The sequence below is a fragment of the Myxocyprinus asiaticus genome, chromosome 4, assembly GCF_019703515.2.
Source record: "Myxocyprinus asiaticus isolate MX2 ecotype Aquarium Trade chromosome 4, UBuf_Myxa_2, whole genome shotgun sequence".
NCBI classification, from domain to species: domain Eukaryota; kingdom Metazoa; phylum Chordata; class Actinopteri; order Cypriniformes; family Catostomidae; genus Myxocyprinus; species Myxocyprinus asiaticus.
Window position 1 is genome coordinate 5,626,175 of NC_059347.1, and position 24,546 is coordinate 5,650,720.

Here is a 24,546-nt window from a genome sequence, read left to right on the forward strand (position 1 = left end):
AAGTCCATCCCTCACAGCCTCATTTTCCATTCCTGTCAAAAATTAAATTACTGTGAATAATGTCTATTTAAAAATTCTCCATTTAGTCAATACGGCTCTGATCGAGGTCGAAGCCCTTGAGCCTTACAAGGCTTTGTATTCTTTTCCAGACTGATTCAACTTATGTGTAAAAGTCTCCAGAAATTTCCTTCCCTTGTGGCATGATGAACCCAACATTTTCACAGCACTGTACATGCGATACTGCCTTTGGCAAAAAAATAAGGTATCTTTGAAGACAGCATAATAATGCATTCTACCACACTACATTAACACTTCACACTATACGGCCAAAAGTATGCAGACACCCTATTCTAATTAACAGGTTTGGCTATTCCTGTGATTCAAGTGAAGAGAAATCTTATACAGTGACATTCTAGATTATTCTGTGCTTCCAATTTATTCTACTGTTTGGGAAGGGCCCTTTTCTGTTCCACCATGCACAAAGCAAAGTCCATATAAAATGAGTCAATTAAAGTAGTTCACCCAAAAATAAAAATTCTCATTTTCTCACCCTCATGCCATCCCAGATGTGTATAACTTACTAACTTCTGCTGAACACAAACGAAGATTTTGAGAAGAATATTTCAGCTCTTTGGGTCCTCACAATGCAATTTAATGGGTACCAAAATTTTCAAGCACCAAAAAACACAAAGGAACTATAAAAGTAATGCTAAAGACTCCAGCGGTTAAATCTAAGTCTTCAGAGGCGACCCGATAGGTGTGGGTGAGAGACAGAACAATATATAAGTCCTTTTTTAATATAAATTCTCCTCCCTGCCCAGTAGGTGGCAATAGGCATGAAGAATGCAAATTGCCAAAACACAAGAATGTGAAAGTGGAGATTTATAGTAAAAAAGGACTTAAATATTTATCTGTTTCTCATCAATGCAAATGCATTAAAAGGTGCAAAATTATTATTATTATTTTTTTATACGGCACAGTGTCACACACTTAAAAGCAGATTATTAATTCTCATGCATAACTCATCTGATAAAAAACTGAACCTGATTGCAAATGACACAATTAAAGGTGACTGATGGCATTTTATTTGCAGCACTTTACCTTAAAGCCTCTTAACTCAGCAGCAGCGTCTCTTTTCTTTCCACCAACAAATTGAAGACTTATGTAAATTATATTTAAGACATTTTCTCTGTTATGTAATATTCAGTCTTTTGACGGCCTTAAATTATAAAAACGTAATTTAAGACGTTTTAATACTTTTTAAGGACACCCCTATTAGGGATGAATTGGAACACCAAATGTGAGCCAGGCCCCATCACCCAATATTAGAGTCTGCTGATGCTCTTGTGTCTGAATAGGAGCAAATCCCCGTAGCATGTTCCAACATCTAGTAGAAAGCCTTCCCAGATGAGTGGAAGCTGTTATGGAGGACCAAACCCCCTATTCATGCCAATGATTTTAAAATTAAATGCTCAACAAGAACATGCGGATGTGGTGTTAAGGTGTCCACATATTTTTGGCCAAACAGTGTATAATACTGCATTTGAATTTGAACAGCTTACTAATTTGATTTTATTCGAATAGAGTTTTGAGTGGCCAAACATTACCAGACTGGAGGCGAAAGAGCGGACAACCCTTTTCTCCCTAAAGCGGGCATCATGGGACATGGGGTGGTGTCCGGAGTAAGGAGGGTGAGCATGGGGCGGAGGCGGATGATGCTGGTAGTATGGGTGCTGGGGGGGATGCTCCATTCCAGGGTAAGGTGCCTGTAAGAAAACTCTGCAGAATTGGAACCCATTACAACAGCTGGGCAGCAAAATAACCAGAGACATAGAAGCTCTTACCATTCCTTGCCATGGTGGCGGAGGCCCAATGTTGTGGTGGAATTCTCTCATATAGTCATTGTATGACTAGAAATAAGAAAAGATGTGTTAATATTAAAAAGGCTCATTCATTACTTCAATCACCTGAAGATGATTATGTGATTAAAGCAAACTGGCATTTAAAGTCAGTCAACATGAAATAAAAATTTACTTGTTAATGTACTTTCTGGGCCTAAACAGTTCAGTTTTGTATGTAATTCCTACGAAATACAATGTTTGGCTTGTAATCTAAATATAATAACTCGCTCTGCCTCCAAGACATTTTTTTTCGGTTTATGTCACAATCACTGTTCAACCTCTCCCCTTCAGTCCCAGCCTACAGCTGTTCTAGCTGAATGTCCGCTTTCACATGGAATTATGACAGATTATGGAAGTCAAATGGTTTTTGATTGCTGAAAAAAATGTTTTTTTTTTTTTTTTAAAGATTAAAAAGACAAAAAAAAAACAAAAAAAACAACTCACTCCATTGAGAAAAACATCTCTTCTAACACCAGAGAAGCGCCTATGAGGAGATTAAGAGGTTTATTAGATGTTACATTCACAAATGAGAAGACAAAAGGAGACGGAGGGAAAGACATCGAGACCTACCTGTCCATAGGTGGATTGCGAGGGTCTTGCATAAAACCTACGCAGACAGCGTGTATAAAAAAAAAAATAAATAAAATAAAATCAATAATGATAAAGCATGGAAACATTGAAAACAAACTACTAGTGCCAAATGCACAGTTTCATTAACATATGAAAAAATGTTAAAACGATCCTGCCAAAAGCATGAACATTTTAAAACAATCAGTGTGCATTTTTTATCATACTTTTTTTTTCATGCCAGAAATACAACATAAATGTAACATTAACAAACAAAACATAACTTGTCTTAACAACGAACTATAAAAAGGGAACCTTCTGTGGCGTTCTTACAGAAAGTCAAGTATTAAACGGAGACAGAGGAAACAGGGATCTACATGTAGCAAATATTGACCTGGTCTCTGGGGGAATTCTGGAGGGTAATCAATCCTGGGCCGCTTGCGGTTGTGCATGTCATATTCCTCTGGACGACGCCTACGTGAATCAGGTATATTAATGTGAAAGATGGCACTGATGTAAAAACATACATAAATGAACAGGTTTCATCCATAAAATTACATTTCCCTTCAGTTTAATCTGTATGTGTGGGATTAACTGTAAAATATTTAAGTTAATTGTATAAAATTGGTAACCAAACTAAAATATTAAAGCTATTTTACACAACAAGCATAGCTGCAATTTTCAAACATTGCACATTCACACAAAGCTAACATCCAAATTTTACTGTATATCAAGGCCATTTTCCTGCTTGACAAAAAACATGGTTTTGTACTTCTCTCAATGGTCACTCCCCCTCTCATTATACAGATGTGAACAACTTTCAGTCTAGCTTTCACTTTGTGTCCTTAACCCAGAACAAGCCTTACACATGCCCTCAACTGTGCCATGAGAGACTGATAAACAGGTAATCTCACAAAAACTGCCAAGAAATGTCCAGGTCATTTCACCCCAAAATCAATAAAGAAAAAATAAATTATATTTTGATAAAAAAAATAAAAATAAAAAGCCTTTTTAAGACCATTATGATTTTTTGCATCGTGCTATTATTTTCATGACAACTAAGCACATTTAACCCCAAGTTCTCCTTTCCGTAAAGCAGAGGTGTTCGTTCCGTCTATTTTTTTTTTAATAAAAAAAAAAGCAGATTTGTATCAAAATGTAGGACTTGAAGTGTAAATGCAGCCTTAAAGCCCTGTCTCTGTCTAGTATGTTGTTAATATTACTTTATTACTGACTGTTTACTTGTCTTGAATACTTTCTTCAGAAATAATGCTTACCTAATTAAATTATTATTAATATTTTTATATATATATTTAATAATAGTATTATTATCTGCAAATGTCACTACTATGTTATTTTGGTATCGTGTCAACACTGCTTTCAATGTAAACATTGTTGCATGGTGGATCTTGCTATAATAACATTACGAAAAAGTAGATTTCATTCCATAGAAGTGTGAGCGCCCCTGCTGTAAAGTGTATGAAAGATTTAGAAGAGTTTTTTTTTTTTTTAGAAGGTTTTGTTTTTGTAATTCCTATTATTCTAATTAGGTTCTCCAAATTTCTCTCTCATTACTGTTAGTGTTTGTATTTTTACTAAATGTAATTAAATATTAATAAAACAAAATCACTGTGCCTGGACAAGGTGATTTTTATTAGAGTTATAGTAAACAGAATTAGATTTTTTCCACATTACAGTAATGCAAATTGGGCGGTAAATGAAAAGAGAAGCTCGTTTACAGTTGCATGCGTTCAAGAACTTGCACAGTTTTTAGCGATAAACAATGCAAGTTCTCGTATGATCACGTGAGCCACTGGGAATGAGCTTCTCTTATAGTGCTCATGAACATGAAACGAATGTCAAGATTTTTGCTGAAAAATGACAGATTCCTGGTTGTTTCTCACCAAAACCTATTGTATGTCTTTGGAAGACTTGCCTTTAAAGTGAGGCACTATCCATTGGCATTGTTTTGAAAAGACTGAGGGCTTTCTTTATTAAAACATCTCCCTTTGTTTTCTACATTAGAAAGTCGTGGATTTGGAACAAATTTCTTTCTTTTATTTTGGGGTGTATATATAACCCAGACTTTTCTTTGTGAGATTCACCTAAAGAGTAAAATGTGCTTGGATGAGTCTTTATAGAAAGATATTGTAAAAATACTATTCATTAAAAACTCAACTACTCTCCTTCTGACACATACTTATTAAATGTGTGAACTTAGTAAAAATGTCTTTTTAACAAATGGTAAACCCAATAAAATTATAAAAACATCATCTACAGTAGAAAAAAAAAATCTGGTTAAGAGTGTGACATACCGCATTCTTGAAGTTTTGTGACTGTTAACGTTGGCAAATACTTAGAGTAAAAGTTCATATAACAGTCCATCTTATGCTTTAACACGTTTTAAACGGGAGGGCCTGGTAAGGCGGAAGAAGGGGAAGCAATATGGAGTGGTGCAGTCCATTGTATATCAAACCAAAAAAGACCAAGAGAAGATCCAGACATTTCGAAATAACCTTCTCTTGGGGTACTCAGTCCATGGAAGGTTCAGAGAAACACAGAAGAAGGGCAGGGTGGAGGCATCATTTTACACCATCATTAGTCCAGAGGAAGGTAACAAACTGCCTACCTACCACCTGGTGGAACATCCCATCGATTGAGAGTGAGGGGCCTTTGTAACAAAGGGGGTGGGGAAAGGGGAGGGACGTGTACTCATGTAATGCCAAGATCACCTCCAAATTTGAGTCCATCAGTTGGGGGTGGGGCCAGACAATGCAAACAAACAAACGTTTTTCTGGAGAGATTAGGGATGTTAAAGTCCTTTTTGGGCCATTTTGTGAGGAAAAGTGAAGGCAACCTCATTTAGAGCATCTTTTGGGCCTTTCTTTGAGCACTGTGGTATGGAAGAGAGTTCATGTAAGGCAGTGCTCAATAGGGACAGTCCCTGGTGTGGTTTGAGTCCTTTGGCACCGAAAAAGGGTGACTACCCCTCTCCGGTAGCTTTGCAGAAGAACACATACTTGTTTTTTTCTCTCTCCCTGTCTCCACCACTTTTTCCTCATTCTTTCTTTCACTGTTTGCTACTATACCCCGCACACTTCAACTATCTATTTTTGCAAGCACACACTGGAGCTTTTTTCTGGAAAAGAAAACCAGCAAAGAAGTCCCAAATCTGCTCCTCTTGAAAGCTCTTGTTTGTTTTAACAACGGCAGCTTTCTGCCCCTCAATTCGATGTGCCATCTTCAGCTTAATAATTAAGGCTCCTTTTTAAAAGAGTCCCATATTTGACTGGCTCTATCCCCCATGGATACTCCTGCAAGAAAAGGCTTTGGGAACAAATTTATACACAGTCTCATCTACAGAAAGAAACGAACCTCAGTGCTACAACTGCAAAGTTAACTACCATAGTGAGGCTAAAGTTGTTAAAAGAAGATTATCAGGTTATTCGTTACACCAAGTTACCATTTCAACTCAGACTTGCACACCACCATCAACATTAACAATAGCACGAGAGATTCACTTTGCAACTTTCCCACGAAAGCTGCCAATGGTCCGGTCTGCTCGTTTCAAGGCTCTTCTCTGACACTCGCACAAGTGATGATGAAGACGACGGTGGAAAAAAAGCACTTTTGTTTCCTTCGCATCAGGTGACAGGGACACAAGTGCGTACTATCAGTCCAAAGAACATTTCTAACCTTCCCAGGTCTCGTGGGGCCGGCTCTCTGTGGGCAGGTCGGCCCCGAGATCGAGGCTCGGAGTGCATCCTCCTCTTGTGGCGCATTTTGTGAATGACTTGATACAAGTCAATGCTCTCGTCCGGAGGGAAGAGCATGCACAGCTGTGTCCCGCAATCTGGTTCAATCTCCTGTACCCGGCCATTCACAGACATCCAAGGACAGATGCATCGAGGCATCGTACAAGAGAAAGAAAATGTATTTTAACACTCAGCGTTATATGAATAATGCCGCATTCAAATAAACAAAAAGGGTTGTAAAATGGTGTAATAAAACACTAAATACATGTCTGAAGATGTCTAAATACAAAACACAAGTGCAAAATACATGTTACATGGAGACAAAGAACAAAGGAAAAGGCTAACCTGTCCATCACGTCCAATCTTCACAGGCTTGTGCTCATTCCATGGGTTTGAGAGGTGGGACGTTTTTGTGAAAGGCAATTCCCGCCTTCAGGCAAAGAAAATAAACTTCATAATTAATTCAGAATCCTAAACTACAAACTACTACAAAACAGCACAGATGTAAAATAAATAGTTTTTTGGTTTAGTACCTGCAAATCCAGTCAATTTTGAAGACTCCTCCAAGCATCTTGGCATTCATGCCTGCAGGCAGAACCCAGTGAATAGGAGAACCTCCATGATGAGACTCAGAGGACAAACGAGCAAAACCTGAAACAAAAGCACACATCTCTTCATTAACCCACTGTTTCATAAGAGTAGTTCACCCAAAAATGACAATTCTGTAATATTTACTCACCCTCATGCCATCCCAACCTGTATGACTTTCTTCTGTAGAATAGAAGATGTTTTGAAGAATGTCTGAGCTATTTTTTCACCATACAATGCAAGTCAATGAAGATCAAATATTTAAAGCTCCAAAAAGGACATAAAGGTAGCATACAAGTAATCCATGACTTGAGTGGTATTTCCCAAGTCTTCTAAAGTGATTTGATAGGTTTGGAGTGAGAAACAGACCAAAATATGTCCTTACTCAAAAAACCTGAAATCTGCCTTAGCTCTACAATTTGAGAAGCTCGTTCACACGCATTTATGCCTGAACCATTCTGTCAGTTGAAGCATCAAGGAAAAGGACATATTCGCATCATTTTGAAAAAATAAAGATCTAAAGCAAATCTAATTTGGAGTGTAACCAATGAAGCTTGTATGCAGCATTCTTCCTTCTAAGTTGTCACTGCGCTTCTGGTTGTATCAAAAAAGCAAGTTCTCACATGGACATTCAAATGCGCCAAAAACAGCTTGGGTGTCAAGAATTTAAGTGAATAAGGATGGTCTGTTACATTTTGGTCTGTTGCTCATTCAAACCTATCATAACGCTTTAGAAGACATGGATTTAACCACTCGAGTCATATAAATTACTTTCATGCTACCTGTCAAGACATTCTTCAAAATACCTTTGCTTGTGTTCCGTAGAAGAAAGTTGGGTTTGGAACAGCATAAGGGTGAGTAAATGAGAATTATACAATTTTAAAGTAAACTCCTCTAAACGGGAGTGACCCAACTTGCCATTAATTAGACAAATTTCCTTAGTTAAGACTAACTGAAATTGTTAAGAGCAACTGCACTCTCTTTAGTTTACTCTTTCACAGTTTGCACCACCAAGTAACTGTCTCATAGAGCTCTCAAGAGCTAACAAAACTTGTACATGCATCGAAACCAAAAACATTTATACTAGACCCTGTACCAAATAAGCTACTGAGAAAGGTATTTCCTGTAATCTCAGAACCTATTCTCAATATTATTAACTCCTCGCTTTCTTTAGGATATGTACCCAAAATTTTTAAGTTGGCAGTTATTAAACTGGTTTTCAAGAAACTACAGCTTGATCCTGTTGGCTAATTACAGATTGATCTCAAATCTTCCATTTATGTCTAAAATACTAGAAAAAGTAGTGTCCTCCCGCTTATGTTTTTTTAAGAGAAATGGAATCTGTGAAGAATTTCATTCAGGATTTAGGCCCCATCATAGTACAGAGATTGCACTTATAAGAGTTACAAATGACTTGCCCTTATAATCTGATCGCAGCTGAACTCTAATACTTTTAGATCTTAGTGCTGCCTTCAACACCATAGATCATGATATTCTATTGGATAGGCTTGAGAATTATGCTGGCATTTGTGGACTGGCATTAGCTTGGTTTAAGTCCTGTTTATCTGACCACTACCACTTTGTTTGTGTAAATGAAGAGTTTTCAGATCAAGAAGGAAAATACGGAGTGCCACAGGGCTCAGCCTTAGGTCCCCTGTTTTTCTCCTTATATATGCTTCCCGTGGGAGACATTAGCAGGAACCATGAAATTAGTTTTCACTGTTATGCCGAAGATACTCAGCTTTATATTTCCTCAAGACCTGATTAAATTTGGCAAACTTCCAAGTTAGCAGAGAGCAACAATGATATCAAAGAATGGATGGTAAGAAATTTCCTTCTGCTCAATTCTGACAAAACAGAAGTACTAATTAAACATAAGATGCTAGAATATAATGACTCTCGATGGATGTACTGTTACATATTCTTCTACAGTTAAGAACGTGGGTGTTATGTGTGATAACAATTTGTCTTTTGAAATTTCCACATTTCCAATGCTTGTAGAACAGCTTTCTTCCACCTCAGAAATATTGCTAAGTTATGACACATGCTCTCTGTTTCTGATGCCGAAAAACTAATTCATGTGTTCATGACCTCAAGACTAGATTATTGTAATGCATTACTGGGATAAAAAAAGCTTCAATTGGTTGGCTAGATTCAAGAAATATGATCACAGCCCCATTTTATTGTTGCTACATTGGATACCTGTTAAGTTTCATATAAATGTAAAAATTCTGCTTATTACTTATAAAGACCTTTAATGGTTTAGCTCCCCAATACTCAAGTGACCTTCTATCACACTAATATCCATCACGTTCACTATGATTGAAAAATTCTGGCCTATTGATAGTACCTAGAATATCAAAATCCACAAAAGGAGATAGATCCTTTTCCCATTTGGCTCCTAAATTATGGAATAGCCTTCTGAGCAGTGTACAGTACAGCGCTCTCTCAGTTTAAGTCTAGACTAAAGACTCTTTTCAGCCAGGCATACACCTAATTTATCCCTCAAAGTTATGCTGCATTAGTCAGTTCTGCCAGAACTGGAAACATATTGTATAACTTTGCTTTAAAGTGAATGGCATCAATGATAAGATTATTCTATTTGTTACATATCCCAAGGTTACCAGAGTTTGCCAGATCCAGCCCGATGTCCCACTCCCACTGCTATGTGTGTCGCTGAGTGATGACTACTAATTGCAGCCTATGCCAACCGGACAGCGAGGGGAGCTTCGATGATCACAGACTGCATTTCAGTCTTCTACGATGGACTTCACAGAGGATGAAATGCTACCAACTCAAACAGTAAGACCTGAGATACTTCACTGTCTACTGCCTGCACCTTGGACATAGGATGGACTCCACCGAAATGAACTGACAAGCTTCCAGCCGGACTACGAGGCACACCTCGCTGACCTCCGGCAGCATCATCTTGGTCATAAGATGGACTACAATCTCTTATAATAGAATACATAGATGATAAATGAATAACAACTAAAGCCTTAATCAGCCAAATAAATGGACACTGCATCTACGTGCACTTCTGCAAACAATATGGGATTTATTAATCTTACTGTTTGTAATCCTTTAGTTTAAACATTGGCCACCAACAACTACTCAGTTTACTTACTTAAAACAAGACTTGTATTACACATAGATGACTAATATTGGCATTGTATTAATGCTGTTTATGTATTCATGCCCCGGTGAGCCTGGTTTCCCCCAAGGTTATTTTTCCCCATTATCTACATCTTATGGAGTTTTGTGTTCCTTGCCACAGTCGCCTTCGGCCTGCTCACTGGGGGCATAAAGACTATAATTTTTAAGGCATACTTTTTAATATCATTATCCACTATAATCACACAATGAGGACTTTAATAGCATCATTTTTTGTTTAGTTTTTTGTTACAGCATAATTTTCTATAAAGCTTAAAACATTTTTAAGTCTGTCACAGAATACTAATGATTTCTATAAGAGTCTATTTCACAGTTGTTTTAGTCAAATAAACCTAATAAATTAATATAGCAAATACAGCATATTGCACGGTTGTACAAGTGTGGGCCCTAGGTAAACATAAAATGTCATATTTGAGCTGAGAATGTTTAAGAACCCCTGCTTTACCTCTAAAAGCCACAGCAATTAGTTTATTTACACTGAGTTTAATTTATAGAATATCATTATCCATTATCACACATAATCACACAATGAGGACTTTAATAGCATGATTTTTTGTTTAGTTTTTTGTTACAGCATAATTTTCTATAAAGCTGCTTTGAAACGATGAGTGTTGTGAAAAGCGCAATACAAATAAATTTGACTTGACTGCTCAGGGGCGTGATTTTCAGACAGTTTTTTCTTTGACCAACTTCTACACATTCCAGAAGCCAGAACACTAATTCAAATTACAGATTTAAAATGGATTGCAGCTAAACGATCATAATTTCTCGACTCATCAATGTGACTCTTTTAGTCCTTCAGCAATCAGTAAATCCGCTCCGTTTGAAGTATTGGTTTGTTCAAGTCCTCCAGGGAAGTTCTTACTTATGAGGTCGGAAATCGTAAATGTGATGTGCATTCAAATGATTTTAGTTTCCCGTTTTACAATTTCATTTAAATTTTTCACTACTGATGAGCAAATTGGCGCATTGTGTAATTAATGATTTATCTTTTATCTATTTTATCATCCTTGTCTGGCCACAAATATAGATGTGAAATGTAGTTTCATTGCAAATGCTTGTAACGGCATAAACGAGCTTAATGAGTCTTATTTTCTGGCATGTTTTATCATTATTCTTCATTAACAGAACAAAAAAATGCATTCAAACTAAGCTGCACAGTAAAAATCCTTAAGTGGATTATTACCGACAACAATTTGCTTCTGCCATGATTCTTAAATCGATATGCCCCCAACTCAAAAAAGTTGTGAATGGTCGGGGGTTTCCCACTCGTTATGAAGACTTTGTGGTGGCGTTCATGTGCTCTTAACTCATACAATTAGTTATACACATGACTTGAACGCACCATATGAAGCAATCATACAAGCCCTTCAGCACATCAGACAGCTTCTTTCCAGACCAACATCCGTAGTCTGCCGGTATTTTACTTTGGATTAAACAAATAATCAAATAAAATGCCAAATTTGTGACAGATAATTGGCTTAAAATAACAACTTCCCTAATGTTAACATGTGTCTGGAACCGGGAGATTGAAGAAGAGGATCTACTAACATTTTCACAAATAGTTTTACCTTTTAAAACCTTTTATATTATATATACACAACTTTATTAAAACCATTCTATTAAGGCAAATTACATTCAAATACATGTTAAGAAAAATATTTTTACATTGAAGGCTATGAAATAAAATTGTACAAGAACCTGGATTTTTTTTTTAACAAAAGTGTATTGTTTGAATATTTTATTCAGTGTACATGTTATTGGACAACAACATACTAATATAACACCTCTTTCTAAACAAGAACATCAGATGAGCAATACCATTCACTTCACTGTAGGCGATATGGAGCTACAGGTGCATCTTCTCAGCTAACATTCCCTCAAATTTATGTTATGGGATTGAAGCTGTGTGCTTTGGGATGTGCATATAGACCCTTTATTTATTTTGGAATAGACATATTATAGAAAATGTCAAGATCTTTGTCATTCATACGATCATAGTGCATTGGGCTGTTTATTATGTGATTTAACTTCGCTTGCTGTTTTTTTTTTTTTTTTTTCAGAATCGAAAAATAATAGAGAAAATGAGGCTGGAATTGACACTTGAAATCAACTGCATTGATTCCAAAACAAGGAATCTGAATCAATTAAAACATTTCTGGAAACTAAGTGCACTACTAAGTATATCTACAAATTGATAGTATGCATGCTTGTTTGCATGTTCAAAAAATATGATTTCTAAACATTAATTTCAGTTCAAATGTTTTAAGTCTGTCACAGAATACTAATGATTTCTATAAGAGTCTATCTATTTCACAGTTGTTTTAGTCAAATAAACCGAATAAATTAATATAGCAAATACAGCATATTGCACGGTTGTATAAGTGTGGGCCCTAGGTAAACACAAAATGTCATATTTGAGCTGAGAATGTTTAAGAACCTCTGCATTATCTCTAAAAGCCACAGCAATTAGTTTATTTACACTGAGTTTAATTTGCTCAGTAACTCAAGATTTCAAAGAAAATGTTAAAGATTTCAAGAATTTATAGAACGTGATCTTGGGCATGTGACTAAAATGCACAATTTCATAATTGCACATGACTGATCAAATTAAGGGTCAAGCCCCAATGGGGTACATGTATCAATTGTAATTCTTAGTTTTCTTGTTATTCTGGTTGTTAGTCTATGCCAGACCCTAGAACTATAGGGTAAAAAGTTGTGAGCTTTGGCACAACGACTGTGGAGAGTCTGACCTTCAATGTGATCAAATATGGAGTCTACTACTAAACCCTCTAGCGCCACCAACAGCTCAAATTTGCATTCTGTTCAATGTAGCTTGAAGCTATATTTTTGATACATGTTCCGTATAGCAAATGACTAATAATTTTTTTTTTTGCACAACTTACCTTGAAACTTTCCACTCTCTCTGACAGAGAAGATTAGCACAACACTCCGAGCAGAGCGGAAAGCTGCGTTCAGTTTTTTCTCATTGACAGGTAGAGTGGACCACACACCCTGTGGACAGAAAAAAGATGCCATGTTAGCAGAGTAAAGTTTATTTTAAACACTAGCTACATTAAATTAAAAACAGTAAAAATGTGAAACATTTGCATATAGTTGTTACTGAATTTCAATCAGAGTGAAATGTTTTGAGTTGAGTTACACAATTGTGTTTTCATTATCGATCACTGCTGAGACTTCCAAGTACTCAAGTACTCATGTCCATCTCTATAAAACACTCTAGTTCTCGTATTGCTGAAAGAGTAAACAGTGCTTTGGAGCGGCACACCTTTGCTTTGGCCAAAGATACGTTCTCATGGTTGTTGCTCTTAATTAGAAAAAACCTGGCCTCTCTCAGGATGTACTGCAGCTTGCTGGTTTGATCTTTTAAGACAAGAGGGCAAAAACGGTTTATAAAGATTCTGGACAAAAAAATACCATCAGATTAAACATTACTTCTGGAGAGTATACACATGCATGATGCAATACATTCAAATGTCTTCAGTAAACATTATGTGAATGTATTTTACTTACCCTTCCTCACAGCTCTGACAGAAGAGGGCAGTTTCTCATGTTTCTTTTCAGACCCTAAAAAAAAAAATCACACACCAAAAAAAATAAAATATGACACACCAAGCTTAAACATTCCACTCAACATGCAGATAAAAATGTGCTGCTGCCGTTTTATCTGCAAAAAATCATATCAACCTGCAATACAAAAAAGATGGTCATGCAGAACATGAAACACTCTAGCACTGTACAGCTGGGTTAAACAATAATTGTTGTTGAAGTTTCACTCCCAGAAGCGTATGACAAACCTTAACGTCACGGATCATGTCATGGTTTAAAAAAAACAAAGAGACAAACAAGGCCTGGTTGTTGGAAATTCACACTATTTCAGGTTGCCATCAATAATTATGATCCAGCTACCAGTAATCTGACCTGCTCTGCCAAGGATGAAATCTGGTCATCTAAACAGTTCCAAACTGATTTTTATTAATATGACCCTAGAACTACCATGAAACAATGTTTATTGATTTATTACTGCTCTGAAAGACTACAAATTATTTATCAAACTTTGCATTTCATTTCACAATGGGAGATTTTGCTCTTTCTTTGTTACCCACCAGGACAAAGGCAAGTCATCTTACACAGCTGAATGGACTCAAACACAACTAAAACCTAATCTGAAGTCGTTGTAATGAAATTTTTTTTAAACAGAATTAATAGTATTATATTACTATCATAATTGATGTTGTTATTATTGAGCTGTTTTTGGACTATTTAATACCTGTATATGATTCTGAAGCTGAACTTCCACTTCTATTAAAAACAATAGGTTAGATATGCCTCTAATGTGCTTCTTCTCTTTGCTTTACTCATCTGAACAGTAAATGGAAGAACGCCCCTTCTGTGAAAATATCAATAATTGAGACTGCTTGGGCTCCAATTCATAGCCATATATTTTTTCTGTCCTATGATGAACAAAGCCAGGTAGGGACCCATAGTGAAAACTTCTAACAATGGATCAACTAGCCATTGGTGAAGAATACAGTGGCAAGGTCTGTTATCTTGTTTCTCAACACACCCTTGAAAGAAAGAGTGGAAAGTATCCAATTTTATTATTAAATTAATTTAAAGTTTAGTTTCCTTGTCTAAGCCACTTCCAAGTTCCTGTCTATGTAATGTGATTTCCCCGGCTGTGTCATGTGACCTTCTTGTTTAATCATTTGTTTCAGCGGTCTTGTCATTGGTTCATGTGTTATTGTCTTGTTAACCTGTTTATTATTTCAGTCTTGTCATTGGTCTTGTTATTTGTAACCATTTGGTTTGTGTATTTATAGCCCTTAATATGTCCATGGTCGAGTATTGTGAATGTATAACATTGCCTTCATGATTTATGCCTTGTCTAGTTATAGTCATAGTCAAATCTAGTATATGTTTTGGTTTATATTCGGTTTTTGATTTCACCTTGTATTCAAGTTGGATATAATAAACTGCACTAGGGTTCGCACATTGTCTTCGTATGCTACTCCTGCCTGCCTGCTATGTTACACATGCTCCCAGCCTTAAGGGTGTTCCAAAAAGTAGGCAGAAAAATTATGTTGCCTTGTAAGATAGCTCGTTTTGGCCAAAATCTAAGGTAGCATGCATGTCCTTCATGGATAAAGCAATCCCAGAATGCATTGTGAATAAACATTTAATCAAATACAACATAGTCAAGGGCAATGTTGTTTATAATATACAGTATTTTGTCTGGCATTTAAAAACCGTCTACACAAAATATTTTCATCTGACTAAAAATGCACTTGCTAAATGCTATTTACCCACTGTGTGTGCTTTGTGTTTATTAGAGAATCTAGTTATTAGCTTAGCATAATATACTTACAACTCCAATTCCAAAAAGTTAGGGCAGTTTGTAAAATGCTTTTTAAAACCAAAAAGGAATGATTTGTAAATTCTATTCACCCTTTACTATATGAAAGCACTACAATAACACATTATTTGATGTTTTACCTTGTGAATTTAAGTTTTTTTACACCCATTTCAAATCAGATGATTGCAACATTGCAAAGTTGGGACATTGGGTGTTTACCACTGTGTAACATCATTTCTTCAAGCGCTAAAATGGTAGGCTTTTGTCTCTGAAAACCAGCAGTTCAGAGCGAGCAACTGGCAGATGTGTTTTCCGATTGAGTGCACATTAAAGAGAGAGAGAAGTTGCACAATTTCCTTATAGCATTCACCCTATAACAGATTACAATTAATGTTTCTTTGTACTTTTTGATGAACAATCAGGATGTGCATGGTAATCGTTTGTAATACTGATCAACAATAGGGACGTGCATAGTAACCGTTTGTAATATTATGTTAACCATTAGTCCTTTTCTACCGACATGTTTCGGGTGCGGGTTCCTGGGCCGGTGTGAATTCTCAAACTGTTCCGAGCAATTCCACTGCAGAAAAGGCCGTTCTGGGCCAAAAACCTGGTTCCGCACCGGCCCCCAAAAGCTTGCTGGTCTCTACCCAGGAACCAATTACGTCAGGGGACGGAGGGTGGGATAATGTTTCATTACCATGGTAAAATTTAAAAAAAAAAAAAAACAACAGTAGCTACCGTCTGCAGCAAAGAGAACTTGTTCGCTCTATAACAACAATAAAAAAAAACAACATTATTAGACAGCCATCAAATGCGTTCACGTACCGACGAAACGAGTGCTCTACTTGTGATATGGTATTTATGAAGATCCGAGATAAACTAGAGAGATTGCAAAGGAATCTGTTCTGTAAGGGGAAATTTTGACCAGCTACTCACTAATTTTGGAAGATCGCGGCTATCTGTTAAGTAAAACAGTGGGATTCTCAATCAATAATATTATATGCTATGGCAAAAATCCAAATACAACCATCTGCTACACCAATGTTAATAATGATTGAAGGGAATGAACATCATCACAGACTTTAAAAGGAATAAAAACTCTGCCGCGAACACCGATACCTTTCTCCCGGATGAGCTAAATACTTTTTATGTTCATTTTGAGGGAAATAACACCGCCCTCGCGGAGAGAGCTCTTGCAGCCAAAGCTACAGAGGTTAGTTCACTCTCCGTCTCTGTAGCGGATGTAACCCGATCCTTCCAACGGGTGAATCAGAGCGTACGCGAACCAACTGGCTGGTGTTTTTACGTTTTCAACCTTTCCCTCTCTTTGTCTGTAGTCCCCACATGCTTTAAAACGTCCACCATTGTGCCTGTTCCAAAGCAATCTAAAATAACTTGCTTAAATGACTGGCATCCTGTTGTTCTGACCCCCATCATCAGCAAATGCTTTGAGAGACTAATCAGAGATTACATCTGCTCTGTGCTGCCTTCCTCACTTGACCCATTGCAGTTTGCTTACCGCAACAACCACTCCACTGATGATGCCATTGCATCTACAATACACACTGCTCTCTCCCACCTGGAAAAAAAGAACACTTATGTGAGAATGCTGTTTGTAGACTACAGCTCAGCATTCAACACCATAGAGCCCTCCAAGCTTGATGAGAAACTCCGGGCTCTGGGCTTAAACAGCTCGCTGTGCAGCTGGATCCTGGACTTCCTGTCAAGCAGAAGCCAGGTGGTTAGAATAGGCAGCAACATCTCCTCATCACTGACCCTCAACACTGGAGCCCCACAGGGCTATGTTCTGAGCCCACTCCTGTATTCTCTGTACACACATGACTGTGTGGCAACACATAGCTCCAATGCCATCAAGTTTGCTGATGATACGACGGTGGTAGGTCTGATCACTGACAATGATGAAACAGCCTACAGAGAGGAGGTGCACACTCTGACACACTGGTGTCAGGAGCACAACCTCTCCCTCAACATCAGTAAGACAAAGGAGCTTGTGGTGGACTTCAGGAGAAGAGATAGAGAACACAGACCCATCACCATCAATGGAGCACCAGTGGAGAGAGTCAGCAGCTTCAAGTTCCTGGGTGTCCACATCACTGCGGAACTAACATGGTCCATCCACACTGAAGCCGTTGTGAAGAAGGCTCATCAGCGCCTCTTCTTCCTGAGATGGCTGAGGAAGTTTGGAATGAACTGCCACATCCTTACACGGTTCTACACCTGCACTGTAGAGAGCATCCTGACTGGCTGCATCTCCACCTGGTACGGCAATAGCACAGCCCACAACCTCAAAGCCCTGCAAAGGGTGGTGCGAACTGCCAGACACATCATCGGAGGTGAGCTTCCTTCCCTCCAGGAAATATATACCAGGCGGTGTGTGAAAAAAGCTCGGAGGATCATCAGAGACTCCAGCCATCCGAGCCATAGGCTGTTCTCACTGCTACCATCAGGCAGTCAGTATCGCAGCATCAGGACCCGCACCAGCCGACTTCATGACAGCTTCTTCCCCCAAGCAATCAGACTTTTGCACTCTTGATCTCCCACGATCAAATACATCAGCACTGCACTTTATTACTCTTATATCTCACACCAGACTGTCATAAATTATATTATTACATTATATTCTCTCTTAACAACTTACTATCAACCGACAGCCTGAATGTCAATGCAGTACAATACAACCTACTGTACATTCTATATATATTATATATACTTTTTATTGGATAATGTGTATTCTATATTGTGTATTGTATACTGTACACTGTATGTTATAATTTGTATATTGTGTTGTGTGTAATTATGTGTATATTAGATTTTAAACTTTGTTGTAAATCTGATGTTTATTGTAAATTGCCTCATCACTGTCACGACTACTATGTTGCTCGGAACTGCACCCAAGAATTTCACACACAATTGCACTTGTGTATATGGTTGTGTGACAATAAAAGTGATTTGATTCAAATGTTATGTCAACGTTCAGCTCTCAGGTCAGTGGAAATGCACAGCCGGTTTACGATAGACTCCAGATTTCCCCGGAAAAAAAGATTTTCAGCCGCTCCGCTCTATCCTGTCAGCAGAGCTCGCAGCCCTGTTGACGCACAGATAGAGCAGAGCGCAACTTCAATAACTCTGCAAACATCCGTTTACCACATGAGAAACATATTTAGCGCTTATGAAGCGAGATGAATATCATAAGGTTGTTGCATCGCATGACGGAAATGCGTACGGATGTGGATGTGGTCGCAAAGCATTTCTGACAGAAAATTCTGAAGAGCGGAAATATTTTAAGTAGGGCTGTTTATTTAACGTGTTAATTCAGTGCGATTATAAAAAATCATGTGTAAAAAAAAAAAAAAAAAAAATAGATTGTTACAAATCACGATTCTTGAGCCAAACTATTTTAAAATCACCTCCCTGATGAAAAATCTTTTTTTTTTTTTTTTTTAAGAAAAAATACACGTTTATCTGAATGCTACAATGATTAGAAAAAATAGGAAGCTATGTTTGTTGAGTTCCACATAATTTTTCTCTCAATTAAGTTTTGACTTTTTAATTCTTTACATTTAGTCCTTTATTGCACCGCTGCTACAGGGTCTGTGTACCTTCGGATAATTAGTTTTTCATTTTTGTCTTCAAAATGTTATAACCAATAAACCGACCATTTACTCGTTTTTCTAGAAAGAAATGAGCAAAACTGAGAAAACACTAATTTTTTTCGCTTCATATAAGAATTACAAAAACGAAGAATTCAGCTTGATTTTTCATTCAAGTACTTAAAATAAGTGTACAATCGTATTATTTGATTTGCACAAGTGGATGGACGTGACATGACCATTTCTACTGATTGGTTAAACCTGCAATGTCATCTGTCCTTCCTCATTCTTTTTCTTCAGAATAAAATACTTTTTACGCAGGACATGGTGAGTGCTAAATCACAAGTTTATCACGTAGCCTACATTGAAGACAGTTTTTTCTTTTATTTTTTTTTAATACAGTCAATGCAGTTTCCGGTGCGCACCTTGCCATGGCTACAGTCAGAAATGACTTTATTTTGCCCGATATGTCTATATGTATACCTTTTTTAAAGTGAAATATCAGTGGGGTTAGTAAATTTGTGTCCATATATAGTAGGCTATGTGTTAAACAGAACAGAATGAACCTTAGATTTTTAATTACTACAAATTGTTTTCATTTACATGACAACTAACTATGAACTGATTGAATAAAATGACACCCTTATCTATTATGCAGTTGTCTCTCTTTAACATATGGGCTATACAATCTGCATACAGACAAGATGTTACCTTCACTATATGCATTCAACCATTACACATAATATTATTTATGGACAGCGAATGTGTTTAAAAAAAACAATGTGAACTAAGGTAAAATAATTGTTGTACATGACTGAGGCTCTTCTAGCCACAATTTGATTATGGTTTTTAATATTATTACACCATTATAATAGCCGGCCTTATAAATATTAGGCCTTTACTCCATATGAGTGCCTTGGATTTTTGGCTTGATGTAGCCTACCAGTAAAGTGATTTTCTAAAACCAGGCTGGATGAACGGGTAACACTTTTAGTACACTTTTGGTGTATTACATTTACCTTTTTGATACAAAGACAGTTTAATAAAACAGATGAACAATTACTGAGATGATCAATAAATTATTTACACTAAGGATTCATGCTTTGAGTGTGAGGGGGGAGTTTTCAGGTTCAAATAGGTAGGTCTAATGATTTTATTTTTTTAAATAAACCAAGCAAAATGCAACTGCATGTCAATGAAAGTAAATCAGAAACAGGGTGCGTTTGGTTGCATTTCATTTCATGAATTCAATGGAATGGCAAGCGGGCCTCGGATAGGCAGTAAGTAAAGATCTGCACGCGGCTCGCACCCAGACAATGAACTTGACACTTGCCGAATAAAGACTGGAAAGCAAAGGATGTAAACGAATGAAAAAAAAAATCAAAAGAAAGAATAAAATAAATAATAATACAGTACACTAACAATAAGGGCTGGGCCCCTACCCTTAAAAAAGTCCCATGGTCCTTCTGTGTCCTTTATACTTCTCAAAACCATGACGATGTCCTGCGAGGCTTATTCACATCCAATGAACATTTATATTTCCCCTTATGTTTCCCCTGCAATTATTGGCTTGATTTAATTTTCATTAAAAATAACAACAATGACCAGATAAAGCATTTCAGACAAAGTCTATTTAGTTACATTGAGGTCTGTGCACAGCATCTCAATTCATAATTTTCCTTTTAAAAATAAAAAAAAGCACTGCCAGCCCATCCCGCGGTGACAAAGGCGAGTTGGTGAGTTCAGTGGTATCATACGCAGGTGTCCATTGCTTGATGAGATTGCAATAAACATGCAGCAGTCAGAAGTTTTAATAAGAAATATTTCATTAAAATGATAAGAAAAACAATTTTGCAAAAACAATCAGCAAACTTGAACTTGGTGAACTCTTATTTTCTATGAACGGTGTTGAGGAAGAACAGATGATGGGGCGTGTTGACTAATCAGTGGAAACAGGACTGTCAGGCCCACTCACATGTGCAAAATATATTTAAGTCATAATCTTGGTTTACAGTATATGCACGAATGAAAACTTTGTTTCGGCTATTTTTAAATTGAAAAACAAGCAGAAACAACATAAATTGTTGTGATGAAGAGAGATAATGGAAATGTGATAAATGAATGGTTTATTGGTTACTTTTGTTTTGAAGACAAAAACAAGAAAACTAATTATCCGAAGGTACATTGAACCAACAGTCAAAGCGCCATTTTTTCACTGTCGGACCTCAAATCCTCTGCTGTGATCAATGTTTCTGTTATTATGCATAATCCAAAGGTTTATTTGAGAGGTGTTGTGGAGAGTGTTTGTCAAAAGTCATTCTGAAGATTCTGTCTGCCACTGCTTTTATAAATAGTTTAGCTGTTAAAAAAAAAAAAAAAAAAAGGCTCATCAAACTGTTGGATGCCGTAAACTACATATCGCGCCCCCACAATATTTATAATCTAACAGCCAGGGTATTCATGCGCATTGGCGGGTAATTTCGCACATTTACCCGCCACTGTCGACAAGAAATGCCGCTAGACACAAAGAGGCATGCTTGAGGACAGGTCACACCTAATTAATAATTATACACGCAGCGTGATCGTGTCTCACGGAACACACGCAAATGGTGAGTTCACACTTTTTTCTCTGTCAGTCATCTGGGAGCAGTTTGTACTAATAGTGTTGTCTATGAGAACGCTGACTATCTCAGGTTGCATTTGTAAATAACATGCAACGACACTGGGACTACAGGTGAATTGTCATGTGTGTCATAATTCAGTACAGCCCCAGAAATGGTTTTTGAACCAAGTTTACTCTTTAGCCTTCATTTGTATGTTGCAAAGTTATCATTATGATAATAGTAATAGCCTATGGTAATATGTGTTATATATTTTATATTCTAAAATAACAAAATTTGTTTGATAAGTTAAAATCATATATTGTATATATTTATTTGTTGAATACAAATGGAAATAATGCAGCCTTATACATGAGTTCATTTGCACTAACTAGTCACCTAGCTCAGACAATGCATTGACTGGTCGATTGGTAGTTATAAATTGGTAGTTTTGCACATCCCTACCTTTTACCTGCAAATAATATATTACAGAGTGAAAACAATTGTCATTTCAGACATGTTCTATCTTATCTTAACTATTTTATATTTTTTATTTCAAAACATCAAATCACAATACTTACAGAATTGCAGCATCACAATGCATATCAAATCGGCTAGGAAATATCGTTGTAATATCGAATCGGGAGGTCTGTGGCAATTCCCAGCCCTAGTAAATCTTTGGATTAACAACGATTTAATTCAATAACAATTGAATCTGAAATTTGGTCACAATTCGATTAGATTATTTTAGAAAGATTCATAATTATTTTCAAAATTATGCAGAAAAAGTTTAAATGTATTTACTGAAAGACATGCACCAGACAGAGTCACAGAGGCATTTATGAGCCAAGGAGGTTTGACTTATGAGTGGTTGCACATATAAACAGAAAAATAATACTAACGTTACATGCATTTAAGATCTGATATGAAGGTTAACATAATGCAACATAATGACTTGAATTTGATGCAAAAACAAACAGACAGTATAAAGTAAGTAAATCGTGGAATATGCAAGATTAGATTTGCATATCATGTAACGTTAACATTTATTGCACCAATAATTTGACAAGAATTGTATTACATTTATTTATGATTTGTTGTATCTGCTCTGTAGAAATCTAAGATGATCTCATCTTTTAGCAACAGGCTGCTGAGGGCAGTAAATCCAATAAGAATTGCAAATATTATTTCCAAATAATTATGCTTCAAAAGTACTAAAAGAATCGTTGACGGAATGGTTAAGGAACTGGAATCGTTAAATTCCTTACAATTCTTCTTAATAACAGAGTCACGTCAATAAAGTTTGGAACAGAATTTTTTGCAACTTACAGCAGAAAGATTAATATTAGTGACACATTCTGTGAGACTGCTACAGAAGCTCATACCTGATGCCTCTGAGCCCGAAGCTGAATGCACAGACTCTCCATCCGAGAAGGAAACAGACTCAGACTGGGAATCACTGGCCTCACTGCGAGTATCATAGTCGTTCTGTTCATTTCCCTCCCGAGGATCCTCTTCCTCCAGTTCATACTCTTCCTCTTCTTCATCCACTTCCTCTTCTTCCTCCTCTTCTTCTTCTTCCACTTCCTTCTCTTCTCCTTCTTCCTCCATGACCTCTTCCTCCTCAACATCTGACCGGTTGCCCTCAGAGGAAGCCACAGAGCTGCCCGTCTCCTGCTCGGATGCGTATTCTTCTGAATGAGCCTCTTCCTCTCTGGGGGAGCGGCTTGCTCTGCCCGTGCTGTCCTCACTAGTCCTCATCTTCTGAAAACAAGAGTATATTATACATAACGCTTGCTATTTTATAGTGATAGGCCGATATGTTGGCCAGGCCGAATATTCAGCCGATATTTAGCCATTTTGAGATTATTAGCTTTACAGCAATTGACAGCTTAGTCAATAATAATTATATATATATATATATATATATATATATATATATATAATAATCTGTTAAAAGAAACTTAAGTTAATTTTTAGTAAATCAGTGCCTGAAATTCAGCAGGGGATTGCAGGTAGTATCACAATTTTACTAAGTCTTGCAAGTTCCACATTCCTAATGCAGGTAATTCCTGCACACATTTATTCACTTTAACATGAAGCTGAGAATTAGTAAACAACTCCATACAGATGAATCAAATCAATTTGTCTATCAAACTGTAATTTCAGAATCTACACGAGTAAACCAGCTCTGCCACGTCCTCCTCCTCTGTTGTGTTGCAATTGGTAGCTCATTGGATGTTTGTTGATTTATTAAAGATGTATAAACCCATAAAAACTTGTTAATTCGACACACTAATGGCATTATACTGCGTCTCTGCGCTCGCGTGTCTGTATATGGGCACGCTGTGTGTTTTTCCCCTCTGCGCTTGCCGTAGGGATGATGCACCATGCGTGTCGGCTGAGCTCATATCAGTGTTAAGTTTGCAATCCATCTCAAATGTGTTTTGGAGGGTATATACACCTGGTCTTTTCATGATCGGTTAGCTATCCGAGCACTGAAAATGTATGAAGTGTAAACAGGCTCATGTTTATGGAAAATAGATGATTTATATTTTAAAGATAGATAATAGGATGATATTTTAAATATGTATATAATTAATATACAGTGCATTTAGAAAGTATTCAGACCACTTCATTTTTTCACATTTTGTTATGTTGCAGCCTTACGCTAAATATTATTGAAATTATTATTTTTTTCACATCAATCTACACTCCATACCCCATAATGACAAAGCAAAAAAATTATTTTTGACAACTTAGCAAATTTATTAAAAAGAAAAAAAAAAAAGAAATATCACATTGACATAAGTATTCAGACCATTTGCTATGACACTTGAAATTTAGCTCAGATGCATCCCATTTCTCTGGATCATCTTTGAGATGTTTCTACACTTTGACTGGAGTCCACCTGTGGCAAATTCCATTCAATGGACATGATTTGGAAAGGCACACACCTGTCTGTATAAG

General features: G+C 36.9%; 1 protein-coding gene across 2 annotated transcripts in view; it reads right to left on the reverse strand.

The window, feature by feature from the left end:
- Positions 1-24,546, reverse strand: part of ythdc1 (YTH N6-methyladenosine RNA binding protein C1) — a 94,948-nt gene that overhangs the window by 8,393 nt on the left and 62,009 nt on the right. The window contains exons 4-15 of one of the 2 annotated variants that reach the window (XM_051689332.1): positions 22,962-23,337; positions 13,520-13,573; positions 13,275-13,369; positions 12,892-13,000; positions 6,757-6,874; positions 6,569-6,653; positions 6,165-6,334; positions 2,863-2,942; positions 2,472-2,508; positions 2,346-2,385; positions 1,845-1,910; positions 1,608-1,766 (exon numbers count right to left, since the gene is read on the reverse strand). In XM_051689332.1, coding sequence (XP_051545292.1) covers positions 1,608-1,766; positions 1,845-1,910; positions 2,346-2,385; positions 2,472-2,508; positions 2,863-2,942; positions 6,165-6,334; positions 6,569-6,653; positions 6,757-6,874; positions 12,892-13,000; positions 13,275-13,369; positions 13,520-13,573; positions 22,962-23,337 — 1,389 coding nt within the window. Of the gene's footprint in view, positions 1-1,607; positions 1,767-1,844; positions 1,911-2,345; positions 2,386-2,471; positions 2,509-2,862; positions 2,943-6,164; positions 6,335-6,568; positions 6,654-6,756; positions 6,875-12,891; positions 13,001-13,274; positions 13,370-13,519; positions 13,574-22,961; positions 23,341-24,546 lie in introns of both variants that reach the window. The other variant, XM_051689329.1, reaches the window with a different exon arrangement.